The sequence below is a fragment of the Piliocolobus tephrosceles genome, chromosome 5 (genome assembly GCF_002776525.5).
Source record: "Piliocolobus tephrosceles isolate RC106 chromosome 5, ASM277652v3, whole genome shotgun sequence".
In the NCBI taxonomy this organism is placed as follows: domain Eukaryota; kingdom Metazoa; phylum Chordata; class Mammalia; order Primates; family Cercopithecidae; genus Piliocolobus; species Piliocolobus tephrosceles.
Window position 1 is genome coordinate 29,652,540 of NC_045438.1, and position 14,660 is coordinate 29,667,199.

Genomic DNA, 14,660 nt, shown 5'->3' on the forward strand with positions numbered 1-14,660 from the left:
CTTTTAGAAAAAGGAAGGTTAGTGGGAATCCAAAGAAATTTATAGACCCAACTTTCTCACTTTTTATCTGAGGGAGCATGGGAAAAAAATCACTTTTCCTCAAAGTTAAATAAAGATATCTTTAAACACTATTCCCTGCCCCCAACAGTCTCTCTCTCTCTCTCTCTCTCTCACACACACACACACACAATCTAAACTGCATTGTGCCATATTAGTTTAAGGTTTTCCTCTCACTTCACCCCTCTTACCCTCCACAGATCAGCACTGTCCAAGAGAAATATACTGTAAGCAATGAATGTAAACTTTCTAGAAGCACATTTCAAAAAATAAAAAGGAACATGTATATTTAATTTTAATGTAGTTATTAAACCCAGTATATCCAAATTATTTCAATAATTCACTTAAAAATTAGAAATAATTTACTTTTTTCTCATGTCTGAAATCCAGTAACTATCATACTTACAACACATCTCAATTTGAACTAGCCACATTTCAAGTGCTCAATAGCCACAAGTGGGTATTGGCTACCATACTGGACAGAGCAGGTCCGGACTCACATGTGCTCTAATGCTAACTCAACTATTTTCATGTAAGAAAGCATCAATATGTCCTTGGACTGTAATCCTCATAAGGACAGGAGTATCTTTACAACAACACACACGTACATAAACTTGTTAATTAGTTGCCATAGCAAAACTCCCTTCTGATGCCACCCACAAAATTTACATGTTTAAACAATTGTTATCTGGGATATCTAACAGAAAAGCCTTGAGATAAATGAACCTATACTTAGCACAGGTGACCTGTGGCAGTTACGTTAATGTCTAGGATCCTATTTCCTTATAAAAAAAGGTTGGAGAGACACGAAGATGCTGTATAGGCAGTTTAACATTAAATATTCTTTACATTTCCGAACTCTTAAACACAGCCTAGGACAGGGTAACAAAGTCATAACCACCACCCCAACACAGTCAGAGGCCAGATGGGTAATACATATTGCATGAGGAGACTGGGCCCCAAGGGCCTCAACATAAAGACAGGATATGACAGGCAGTCGCACTGTGGTGACTTAGAGAGCTCCTCCCAGACTGACGCTGGCCACGCCTACGAAGCGCCAGCAGTGTAACCACAGGGAGAGCAGGCTCAATGCCATCAGGGCTTCTGATTTTTCTAAAATTGCTGAGTATCTTCTAATTTTTAAGCATTAATAATTGATTCAAATTCTAAGATACACCATGTAGGCCAAAACAAAAAACGAAACTGTGGATACGGCTTGCTTGTCTCCAAGCCGTCAGTTCTGTCTTGCCCCTCTCCCCACTTGTGGTGCCATTTTTAATCTTTAATAATAATTTTTTAAATTGGGGGGGAAATGTAGCATAGTTACTCATCTTTTCAAATTACTAGGCTGTGTGATAACTGTAAAACTAGGGATAATTTAAATGCCCATTAGTAGGGATTATTTAAGTACACCATCAGGCATCCATTCAACTAATCTCTTTAAGAGAAAAAAATAGACACCTGAATAGGGAAAAGGACAAAGGACACAAACTGGCAACCAAAAGAAATGCAAATTATGTGTGTGTGTCCGTGCCTGTGTGTAGCATATGTATGCATGTATTCCAACTTCACTAGCACTGAAAAAATACAATCAAAGAAGGTTCTTTCCTCACAGTTTAAACAAGGGAGAAAAAAATGCTCTTTCCTGATCAGACTAGCAAAGCTTTTTTTTTTTTAATGTTTAATAATGTTTAGTTGTTGCCAAGGCTATGGGGAAACATATGCTCACAAACTGCTAGTGGCACTCTATGTTTGCAGAACCACTAAGGAAGACAATTTGGTAATATGTCAAAAACCCTTGGTGGGCCAGCAGTGGTGGCTTATGCTTGTAATCCCAGCACTTTGGGAGGCCAAGGTGGGTGGATCACCTGAGGTGAGTCAGGAGTTTGAGACCAGCCTGGCCAACATAGGGAAACCCCGTCTCTACTAAAAATACAAAAATTAGCTGGGCGTGGTAGCACACGCCTGTAATCCCTGCTACTCGGGAGGCTGAGGTAGGAGAATCGCTTGAACCTGGGAGGGGGAAGTTACAGTGAACTAAGATCGTGCCACTGCACTCCAGTCTGGGTGACAAGAGTGAAACTCTATCTCAAAAAAACAAAAACAAAAAACAACCTTCGTGGTATACCAACTCCACTTTTTTGCCCTGGAGAAACAATGAGATCAACATACAAAAATGTACAAACAAGTATAATCTTTGAAGCTATGTAATAATTGTGAAAACTGAGGGGTAATTTAAATGTCCATTAATAGGGGTTAAGTAAACCATCACTCATCCATTCAACAGCTGCTGAAAAATGGTGAGGTAACGACAAGGACCAATAACTATAATGTACTATTAAGTGAGGGAAAAACCAAGAATCACAATATCAGCCTACATAGAAAGAAGGGGCTGTGTGGATGTGAATGTCTATATGTGTGTATATTGATAAGCATGCACATACACACTGGAAAGAAATTCTCTATCTCTGGGAGCATGGGACTTATGGATCACTTACATTTTCTACTGTCTCTCCCTTTAAAAAAGTTATAACCTCTCTTTTACTACCAGAAAAAACAACAAAGATAGTTTCATTTGAAAAAATATAGTAATGGTTATGTACAAGAGCAAGCCTTGGGGAATTAGTGACTACTGCCTGGTCTTAATGTATGCCTTAGAGCAGTGGCAGCAGCACCTCTCATGTGGGGGGAGTTCATATAGATTGTAACTGACTCATTGATAACACCTGGTAGATTTAGCCATGTTAAATGAGAATATTCCACAGCATTTCAGAGTGAAAACTGGTTATGCCTAAAACTCACTAAACCAAAACTGGCTTTTTATTTCTATGCAGAAGAAGTCAGTCGTCATTTGAGGTGTGATTAATCTATATTGAAAATGAAGCAGTAATAAGATGCTAATTTTAGGTATGAGATTAGCACAACTAGGCTAATAGAATAAAATAAAAATGCAACACACTTGATACTCCTGCAGAACTGAAATAGTTATCTGAAAGACAATAGGTTTGTTCTCTTTGAAGGTCAGGGGTGACACTCATCAGAGCCCACATGTAAATGAGTGGCTCATGATTAGCTAGAGCTCAGTTCAGCCAACAGGGTTCTTTTCTCTCATCAAGTCAGCTAGGCAGCTAATGTTAATTTCCTGTTTGGCTTATGAGTTCATGTTTTGAAAGCCTGCATATCAACCTGACTTTGAAACAAACACAAGATTGTTTTGTTTAGAAACTGGCATTCATGTACCCACAACAGTGGAAAAAAACAACACGACTAATTTAGAAGTATTCATTGCAGGTTAAAGGGTGAGATGCAAGGTCTAAGAGGTTCCAGGGAATGGTGAATTGACCCTGTTTTTAATAATCACAGCACTGGCTCCAATGGCTCCATGACACCTAATATTCTCCATCTTCTCAGATGAAGGCAGGCAGAGCTGACGGAACAGCAAAAGGTCCTGTTACTGGGTTTTCAACTTAATATGTTTTCATGTGTTTTCAACCTGTTACAGAGCTCTCTCCCTACTACCACACTGAAACAGCTCTGACAAAGCCTCCATGCTGACCTCTGTTCACCAGTTCCCAAAAACATGCTCATTTGGTTTTTCTGACATATTTAATACTTGGTTACTCTCTCCTTCTTCAAGTTATCTTGCCTTGCAACTTGTGTCACCTCCCCTCTTTCCGTTTTCTTTCTGCCTCCTGGCTCCTCCTCCTTTATGGCCTCTGTTCCCCAGACCTCAACTCTGAGCTAGCCCTGGATAATACAGCTCAAAACACAGGCTTCATCAGTACACAATTCATTCAGGGGACTCACAAATCTCTCTCCTGCTCAGAAGCCTGTTGCACTCTCAAAGCTCTTGTGCTTCTGAATGTGCCATTTCTGCATTTCACATGTATCTCAAACTCATTATCTCTGGGATAGAAAATTTTCATTTTTATTGGACTCTTAAGAGCAAAAAGGGTTCATTCATGGCCGACCTTGTAAGTTATAAAAAATTCTTAACAACCTGCCTTGGAAACAAGCCCTTTTGCTTCTACTATCATCCCCAGTTTATAGATGACAGCTCTCAGACAAAGGGATGAGACCAGCCAAGGTCAAACAACTAGGAATTAGATTTGAACCCAGCAAGTCTGCTATCCTATGCTCCCTCTTAACATGCAGATGATCCAGGAAACTTCCAATTAATCATGTCATGTTATAAGATGGGGCCTTACAGATTCACTTCTAAGTTTCCTCCAGAATCCCCATGACAGTTGGCCTCTCTGGCAATACTGCAGAACAAAAAACACACCTTTGCTTTAAGGTAGCCAAGCAAAGAAAACCAGCCATAATAATATGGCCATGACATGCAAAAGACAAAACTCATGTATTGCATGATTCAAATTATAGGTGCCAACATCAACTCTCTGCCCAAGCCAAAAACCTAAATATGATGTGTGATTCTCCTCTGCTCCCATCTTCCCAATGCACTAACTTCCATTGCCTCATGCTGACCGTCAGCAAGTCACAAAGAAGGTAAGTTACCTCCTTACCATCTCTCAAACACAGGAGGAGCAACCCCATCACTTTCAGGATAGTTTAGCCTCCTCAGCTTCTTAGAAGACTCCTTAACACTGGGCCTCTGCCTCCTTCCTCCTGCATCTTCATCACTCTCCTACAAGTATCCCACAATCCAGCTACATCTGACTGTGCACTGTTCTTGGAGTGTCAGGTTCAAGGCTCCCAATCCTGCCTGAAATGGCCCCCTTTCCTCCTTTTTCATAGAGCTAACTACTACTCAGCACAAAGCTTAAGTGAAACATCTCTGATGCCCTATTCTGATTTAGAGGTTTCTCCTTCTTGTTCCCATCACATGAGGTTCAGAATATATCACAAAACTTGAAATTCTTCTGCTACCACTAATTTATTGTCTGAAGTGCAGATTTGATATTTCCATGGGAAAACAGCAGACAATACCCAGTGGGCATTCCGTACATATTTATGCAATGAACAAATAAATGAACGGATGAGTGAACGGATGAGCAGCCACTCCTCTGTCATTTCATCCTTCAGGTGCTAACTGCATTTGGATGAACAGGAGGCTTCATTCACTTTTTTTACCTTATATCAATTATTACTCTAAGAGTCAGAGAGGCTCCTGTGAAGTCTGGGTTGGGAGAGCTCCCTCTCCTGTGGCTAATTCTTTCTGAGACCACACAGATCACACCACCAAGCTTGGAACCCTTCTTCCTGATCGGGACTGCTTGGGAATACCATTGCAGTGGTGATAAGGTCAGCAATATTTCCCATCCGTGTGAGGGCTCATAAGTATGCATTTGGGCTAAGCTGGCAGGAGGGAGTAGTCCTTGAAAGGACATTAAAAGGTTACAAAGATTTAGTGAAGTCCTCATCTGAAGTGTGTTTTCTTTTTAACGGAGTTTGCATTTAGCTCCTCTCTGCCTCACAGCTGGGCGCCACCTGCTGAGAAAGGTGGACTTGGGAGGTTCGTCCTCTGCAGGTTGTTCTTTTACCATCTTTCTGTTTGCTCTCCCCTCCCCCTACTTTCAACACTTGATCAAAAGCTCAGAGCTACTCCGAAGGGCGAGACCAGGTCAGGAGGAGAGCTTTATGTGCCTGAAAAAGGGAGATGGAGCAGATACATTGCAGACAGTTCCCCCTCTTTTTTGACATTCAGATATTGTCCCGATCCTGCTCTTTGCCTCGGCCCACCTGCTGCCTCTGTGGGATCCTGGCAGGGCAGCCAGACAGTAGCTGAAGCAGTGAAAACACACTCTTCCCAGATCTGACAGTCACCGGCAAAGGACATTTTTTAAGAGCGAGCTGCAGCCAGTTGGGGGTGGAGATGCCAAAATGACTTTGAGACACTGAGGTCATTCCTAGTCGTCCTTCAGATTTAAACTCAAACTTTGTTTCTCAAGTAATTGGTTAAATTTATAATAGTTCAAGTCTCCTATTTTGTTCTCTCACAGCATTTTATTTCCTTCAGAGGGCTGATCACATTTACATTTTGTTCATTTGTTAATACTCACACCTAGCTTCCTGGAGCACATCGTCTCCGCCAAGGAGGGGGGCCATGTTTGCTTTGTCTATCATGGAATCATTATCCAGCCTTACCCTACCACATTTGGGTGCTCATTAAATATTTTTTGAATGCATGAATGAATCTTTCCAAATGTATCTAGTTTATTCACCTTACATGTCAGTTTATACTTTAACTTCCTAAATCTGTTTAACAAGGCTTCTCATAAAAGCCTCTGAGATGGGCAAACTTCAAAAGCTGTGTGTGTGTCCATTGTAAAAATGAATATAAGGTGCTAGGAATAAGTGATGTAATGAACTCATTTAAAAACTTATTAAAATGCCACAAGTGAAGGTAGAGCTACTGGTAATGCTTAGAGTGTCACCAATTTTTGCCTAGTATTCCTGATTAAGAAGTGTCTGATTGATAAAACTTAAGAGGCAAAAATACCCAGTGCTATTACCTTATGTTTTTATAACACTCACTTTTCTCATTCATTATCCTATTATATCCTTAGAATAAGTCCTATGAGTTAGGACAGGCAGATCACAGCACTGACTTGCCTAATGTCAATATAGTTGGATATCTGGCAAGATGAAAACGTAGCCTTCAGTCTTCTGACTCCTAAGTAAGAATGCTTTCAGCCTTCCCTATTTAAAACCATTAGGAGCTAGGTGTGGTGGCGGGCACCTGTAGTCCCAGCTATTCAGGAGGCTGAAGCAGGAGAATTGCTTGAACTCGGGAGGTGGAGGTTGCATTGGGTCGAGATCACGCCACCGCACTCCAGCCTGGGCGACAGAGGGAGACTCTGTCTCGAAAATAATAATAATAAAAACTAAATAATAAAAAAATAACACCATTGGGGGCTGGGCATGGTGGCTCACGCTTGTAAACCCAGCACTTTGGGAGGCCAAGCGGAGCAGATCACTTGAGGTCAGGAGTTAGAAATCAGCCTGGCCAACAGGGTGAAACCCCGTCTCTACTAAAAAATACAAAAATTAGCCGGACGTGGTGGCGGGCACCTGTAATCCAAGCTACTTGGGAGGCTGAGGCAGGAGAATTCCTTGAATCTGGGAGATGGATGTTGAAGTGAGCCAAGATCGTGCCACTGCACTCCAGCCTGGGTGACAGAGGGAGACTCCATCTCAAAAAAATAAAAAAATAAATAAAACCATAGGGAAATACATCTCAAAGATAAAAAAGATCAATATCCACATATAGCACAGCACATTTACTCAGGCCACTGCATGTTTTATTTTTACTAAAATTGTTAATGATTTCTGCTTATGGGCCTATTATATACACTGTGTTTACAATAGAATCTGAGATATGAAGAGGCAGGTTGCTAGATACAAGATCAATATGGAAAAGTCAACTGTATCTCTCTGTGCTAGCAACAGCTAGAAAAGATTTGTAAGACCCCATTTGATTAAAAAACTATAATTTTAATGAAAGACATTAAAGAATATATATACAAATAGAGACATCTTATGTTCAAGGAAAAGAAGGCAATATTAAAAAGATGTAATTCTCCCCATATTGAACTACAGACTAGATACAAGGCCAATTGAAGTACTGCAGGATTTAATCTTAGAACCCAGCAATCTGATTCTAAAATTTGTATGTAACAGGAAGAGCCAAGAATGAAGAAAAAGAATGCTATTGATGGTGGCGGGAGGGGGTGCAGGGGGATAGAGACACACATACCATATATCAAGACCCATTATAAAGCTATAGTAATTCTGGCACTGGAGCAGGGATACACACATGGACCAATAATAATAGTGTCAGAAACATCCACACACATAAGAAACTTGATATAGGATGCTGCAGATGAGAGGGGGAAAGATGGGCTCTTCAATACAGTGCTGGAATGCTGGCTACTTATGTAGGAAACAGACCACTGTTTCTCATCATTTAGAAAAAATGATTTCAGATGGGTTAAGAATATATGAAAAACAACGTTAAAATTTCTACATAAAAAACACCTTTATCACCTAAGGGTATGGAAATAACATGTCATAAAGGAAAAGCTTGATCAATTCAATAATATTAACCATATTCAACTATTTTAATAATGAAAGACAAACCACAAGCCTGAAGATATTTGCAACACATAAAATTGACAAAGGATCAGTATGTAGAATCTATCAATAATCAATTAACAATGAAAGAAAGAATGAAAGCAAAAATTAAGGTTTTGAATTTTTTGGCCATCTATATTTTCATAGAAGAGAAAACATGAATGGCTAATAACCATATGAAAAGACATTAATGAAGAAAATGGGAATTATAATCACAACTACATATAAGTACATATTCACAAACTAGCAAAAATTAAAAAGTCAGAGAGGCAGCTGTAAAATGGTAGGAATCCTCGCCTCCTAGTGGATGCAACAGCAGGTGGCCGTGCCACGCCAGGCAGAAACTGCATATCCTGTGACCCAGCCATTCCCATGGGTTACCTATCTATTGACTGTTCAACATAAAGATTATTTTAACAACAGAAAGTAATCTTACTATGTGTTATTGTGTGATAAGACCTGCTTCTTAAAGCCCTAATAGATAATTATAAACACCCATTTCATTAAGATTTAGTTATCACATGGAAACAGCATAATGTATCAACTAATCCCCTACTCTTGACCATTTAGATTATTTCAATTTTTTTTTTTGCTAATACTAGCAAACATAATACTCTGGTTTCTCTTCAGAGTGTGTAAATCTTCCCCCTTTCACTAATACTAGCAAATTTACATTTATACTACTATAAATATTAAAATGTGATAAACACCCTTGTAGGTGAATATTTGTATATATTTCTGATTATTTAAGATAAATTCTTATAAGTAGTTTAATGGTAGACATGTTTAATGTAGATTTTTTTTAGATATATTTCCGTCAAATTGTCCTCCATAAAATATTACTAATTTATACAGCAGCATATTATTTCCTACAGCCTTCCCAACACTATTAAAAACATAAGTTTTGCCAAATTTATAGGTGACAGCTTGTCCACTAAATTTTTAATTTACATTGATTTAAGTAATAGTGAAGCTGGACATTTTTTGTTTATTCTTTTAGTTTGCACATGGTTTACTCATTTAATTCTCTGCCCATTTTTCTACAAAAGTGTTTAAATTTTCTTAATGACACAGTAGACAATATATTCAGGATACTATTCCTTTCTCTGCCAAGCACATTAAACTTAATCATTTATTTATCCTTTGCTTTTGTTTCTATTGGCTTAACTGAAGTATTTATTTCCATTTTTACATAGTCAAATAAATCTTTTCCTTTCTGGTTCATTCTCAGATGTATCTTTTTTTTTTTTTTTGAGATGGAGTTTCACTTCTGTTGCCCAGGCTAGAGTTCAGTGGCGCAATGTTGGCTCACTGCAACTTCCACCTCCCAGGTTGAAATGACTCTCCTGCCTCCCAAGTATGGGATTACAGGCGTGCACCAACATGCCCATCTAATTTTTGTATTTTCAGTAGAGATGGGTGGAATTAACTAATCTCCCTCTTATCCCTCCTACAATAAAAATCTCTCATCCAAAGAAGGGTAATAGCATCTTTCTAAAAGGGTCACTGTAAACATTAATTAATGTAACTTATACTAATGTGCTTGATAACTAGTAAAGCAATATATGAATGTCAATCATTAGCAGTCCCTCAATAAATCAGAGTTATTGACACCACATGCACAGAGGTTGTATGCACTTGAGCTGATGCACTTGGGGATAACAGTCTAGAAGGTCAAATGTACTACAGGAAGGAGACACTAACATGAACTTTCATTTCACATCCTTTCACAAGTTCAGGAGTACACAGCAGTCACTAGAAAGGCCACAGACAATGAGGGCTCTCTTACCTTACTTAATCTTCCCCTTCCTCCGCCAACTCTGTTTCTTTGTGTACCACCACTCTTGTGACTGACATGTCAGGGTGCTGCTCTCTGGCTTCCCTGATCGCCTGAGCCAGTGCCTGCCAGGGTCAGGATAGAGAACGGATGTGAGCTGGGGAACAGCCTCCACCTCACGATGGCAAAACATACGCACACTGATCACCTCGGATCCAACCTCCAGCCAAGAGGCACTCACTTCTTTATTTGAGGAAGCAGGAATTTCTGAAATGGGCTCACTGTCATTTTACAGACTACTTCTCATTTCCTAAATCTCCCCATCCTCCAGTCCACTTTCAAATAATGACACGTGGACGACACATGTTGGCTTTGAATCCCAGGCTTATTATACTCACTGTGAGATTTGCAGAAAACAGTTCTTTGGAGTTTAGTGTTCTTACCTGTATGTAACTCGAGACCAATGCTGAGTTGTAACGATCATTTTAAGGTTTTCCGTGTGAACTGAAGTAATGCTGTAAAGCATAGTGCCTGATCTAGACATTCAGGTGATACTAGCTATCACCCAATTGCCTGAAATTGCAAGGCATAGGACCAGGCCTTGCTCATCTTTATCCTCTTAGGCTCTCAGTAATTGTTTGAACTAAAATGTTTGCTGAACTAAAAGACTGCAGGAAAGATGTCGATAAACCTCTAAGACATGGAACTAAAGAGCAGTAGCAACAACATCCAATTAGTAAAGCTAAAGAACAGAGACTGACTAATCTTCAGGTTATAAAATACAGGTCCCTATTTGACAGTTGACAAAACTGCAGGCACAAAGATTAATGGGTTTCTCAAGGCCATGCAGCCTGTGAGCAGTAGGACAGGAGCAGGGAGGACCCAGAGGACTGACTCCAGTGGTTCGTAGTTCCTTCCTTGGACCACGTGGTAAGAAAGCAAAGTTTCTCTGCGTTTTATCAGAAAGTAAACTATCAAAGTATTGCGGCACAATGGAAAGATCCTATTTTTCAGAGGAGAAAAATGCCTTTCTTAATTATTACTCATTTTGTTTTTAAAAGCATGGGTGAGAAAACAAAACACCAGAGAACAACCCTCAAAGTCTAGGAAAGAATTCTAAAGGCCAGGTGCGGTGGCTCAGGCCTGTAATCCCAGCACTTTGGGACGCCGAGGCGGGCGGACCACTTGAGGCCAGAAGTTCGAAACCAGCCTGGCCAACATGGTGAAACCCAGTTTCTACTAAAAACACCAGGCTTGGCTGGCGCACGCCTGTAATCCCAGCTTGGGTGGCTGAGGCAGGAGAATTGCCTGAACTGGGAGGTGGAGGCTGCAGTGAGCCAAGATTGCGCCACTGCACTCCTGCCTGGGCAACAGAGTGAGACTTTGTCTCAAAAAAAAAAAAAAAAAAAAAAGTCCAGGAAAGAATGCTAAAACAAAGAGAAAATTTTACTAGGACAGAGAATACCATATCTCATAAGGAAACTGCATTTGAAAAAAAGCCGTGCAATTTTTCTTTTGCTATCACCTGTCTAAGGGGACAACTGCATTTCTTTTTGCATGATAGTTTCTGTCAGCTCTAAGGATACTAAGCAGAAACCCTAAGCCTCGTTTCATTAAAAAAAAAAAAAAAAAAAAAGGTAAAGCTATTAGCAAAAAAAAAAGACATCATTTTTATACCACAAAACTTTTGCACAGAAACTTGGAAGACACTTGAGGGTGCAGAAACGTCTGCAAACTACCTGTGTTGTGACGAGAGAGAAATGAGACATGGAACCAGCCTCCAATCTGGGCAGTAGCAGAAGTGTTTGTCAAGGGGGGAGAGTGAATGGCTGGAGGGCCAGCGTGGAGCGGGAGCAGGAGCAGGCATCTAGTTCCAGGGAAAGGCACAGAAGCTTTTCAGCATGTTGACTGGAATGGGAAAAGGGAAGGGAGAGGAAGCACAGGGGCGCAGTTCTACATTTTGTGTGTGTTTATGTCTGTATGTGTGCGTGTGTGTGTCTTCAGAGAGAAGGAGATTGGAATGATCCAAGCCATTTATGACATGTTGGTTTGTGCAGTCCACATCGGGAAAAGTCAAAGACAAGGACAAGTTCTGATGGGAGCCAAGTGTAGCTACAGACAAATGGTCAAACACTTCGAGTATCTGATCTACCAAGATTTGCCTGCAATAAACCAGGGCAATTGTTAAAGTGAAAATGTAGATGATGCCCAAGGGAAGGCAACACATATGAAACACCCTCTTAATTCACAAAAAGGTTGGGAAAAGCAAAAAACTGCTACAGTCATCTTGAAACACAATCAAAATCACTTTGTTAAAACTCCTTTCATTCCATAATATAGGCACACAAAATTAAATACTGTAAAATGTCATTACGGCAATAGTAAGGATTATGAGAAAACATCACATCTTATTGCCAAATTGCGAAATTACTTCTTAGAAAGAAACACACTCTGAAGGGCAACTGCAGTGTAGTTTACCCCTCCCTGGTATGGAGCTAAAGTGTCATGACCAGCACAGGGTGAAGAATCTGCAAAGCAAGTTTCTATAAAAGCATGCCTCTCTGATTTGCCAACACAAAAAAGATTTCTTGTTTTCTGTCTGGCCCAGTGAAAGTGTCCTTCCATTTTAAGATTCCTTTTTTTTTTAAGACAGAGTCTTGGTCTGTCACCCAGGCTGGAGTGTAGTGGTGCGATCACTGCAAGCTCCGCCTCCCGGGTTCCCACCATCCTCCTGCCTCAGCCTCCCGAATAGCAGGGACTACAGGCACCCACCACCAAGCCTGGCTAATTTTTTTGTATTTTTAGTAGAGATAGGGTTTCACTGTGTCAGCCAGGATGGTCTCCATCTCCTGACCTCGTGATCTGCCCGCCTCAGCCTCCCAAAGTGCTGAGATTACAGGCGTGAGCCACTGCGCCTGGCCTTAAGACTCCTTTTAAAGTAGGCAAGGAACTGAAAAAAATGTCAGTGCTATGAAGGTCACTATATAATCAACATCGGATAAGCGATTTTATCATTTAATTTTAAGTAGCTCTGTCATCTCATTACAGGCTCTAAGGAGAAAGTAAACCCACAACAGCTTCTGGTGACAAGCATACCGAAAGCCACAATCACATTTACTCAAAAATGTTGGCCAGGTGTGGTAGCTCACATCTGTAATCCCAGCACTTTGGGAGGCTGAGGTGGGTGGATCACCTGAGGTCAGGAGTTCAAGACCAGCCTGGCCAACATGGTGAAATCTCATCTCTACTAAAAATACAAAAATTAGCCGGGCGTGGTGGCGCGTGCCTATAGTCTCAGTTACTCAGGAGGTTGAGGCAGGACAATCACTTAAACCCAGGAGGCGGAGGCTGCAGTGAGCTGAGATCGTTCCATTGCACTCCAGCCTGGGCACCAGAGGGAGACTCCATCTCCAAGAAAAAAAAAAAAAAAAAAGTTTATGCTATCTCACAAACATAAAAAGGCGAAATTTCTATTCTCTTCATTTGGATATCTGACTTCAGTTTTAGAAAGGGCTGAAACATGACATCATATACAAAAAAGGAGATTCCTGTCCTTGCAGCAACAGCAATTAAGGCTGCAGAGTCATCATGGTTTTTAAAGAGTTAGGTGTACATGTTATTTTGGCACTTGTATTTCAGATTGTGTTTTTAACATTTATCTTTCAGAACCAATACTATCTAGATTTGAATTTTTTGGTAAAACAGGCCAAAATATTCTTTTGCCTTTTATAACAAAATTATTTTGTCTTTTGTTATAAGAGGCAAAAGAATACACACAAGTAGAACCTGAGTACTGGAAAGGTGGCATTTTAAAGTGTGTAAAGGGCCTAGGTTCAGTGGGGAGGGGGGTAGAAGAAACAATGGCTGGGAGAAGACCCTAGTTTGCACTTGCCACCATGCCAAAGTATGTGGGCTTGTGCCTCACATATTCTAGGAATTCAATGAGTACTTATTGAGAAAAGTCCCAGAGAGAAAGCAACAGGTTTGCTCCAAATTCAGGTCAGGCGAAACTCCAAGACTGCTCCAGTGGACAGTAGAATAAATCCCCTCTGGAAAACTGGAGGCTTGTTTCCACGTAAGTCACTCATTTTCCCATGGTAAGCAGACAAGTGTACTAATACTCTCTAGGAATCTCCAGTCCTATGCCAAAATCCAGAGTCAAGGCAACCTTTTAACCTCTAATAACTCTTAAGAAAATTTTAAGAGCACATTACGAATATGTAAGTCAAATCATGCTTACAAAGGTCAAAAAAATTGGGAGTAACTTTCTTCTTAGGCATGAAAAAAATCCATTTATCTCTGATCACATATAGGCAGTCTTTCTCAAATGAGGAATTCTGTTCTCTAAAATGTTCTTTCCTGAGTTCAGTATTGTGTCCAAAGCTGTGTAACTATCGTTAGCTCCGACTCCCCAGCTGAGATGTCAACTGAATATTTCTTTTCCTTTTCTTCAAGTTGTATAAAAGGAAAACAGCTTGGTCTCCTTTAAAGCTGAGTTAAAATCACTTTTTTAAAAATTCTCAGCATCACTTGGGACTGCAGTCTAAAATTAAAACTGCTCTCAAAGTCTCCAGCAGTTCCATTCATCACCTGCTCAAAGCCACACATGCCGCCAAATTTAACATTAGAATGGAGGCATGATTCTTTTAAAAAATTTTCAGAATCAATGTAAATTTTCACCTTGCAAGAAACCTTCTATTACCTCCCCTCCCCTAATAATTGCAATAGG

At 40.3% G+C, this 14,660-nt stretch overlaps 1 protein-coding gene across 8 annotated transcripts in view; it reads right to left on the minus strand.

The window, feature by feature from the left end:
- Nucleotides 1–14,660, minus strand: part of EPB41L2 (erythrocyte membrane protein band 4.1 like 2) — a 226,252-nt gene that overhangs the window by 8,594 nt on the left and 202,998 nt on the right. For all 8 annotated transcript variants that reach the window (XM_023230628.1, XM_023230626.1, XM_023230624.1 and 5 more), the window contains one exon: nucleotides 9,944–10,056. In XM_023230628.1, the coding sequence (XP_023086396.1) occupies nucleotides 9,949–10,056 (108 nt within the window). In that variant the 3' untranslated portion in view covers nucleotides 9,944–9,948. The remainder of the gene's footprint in view (nucleotides 1–9,943; nucleotides 10,057–14,660) is intronic.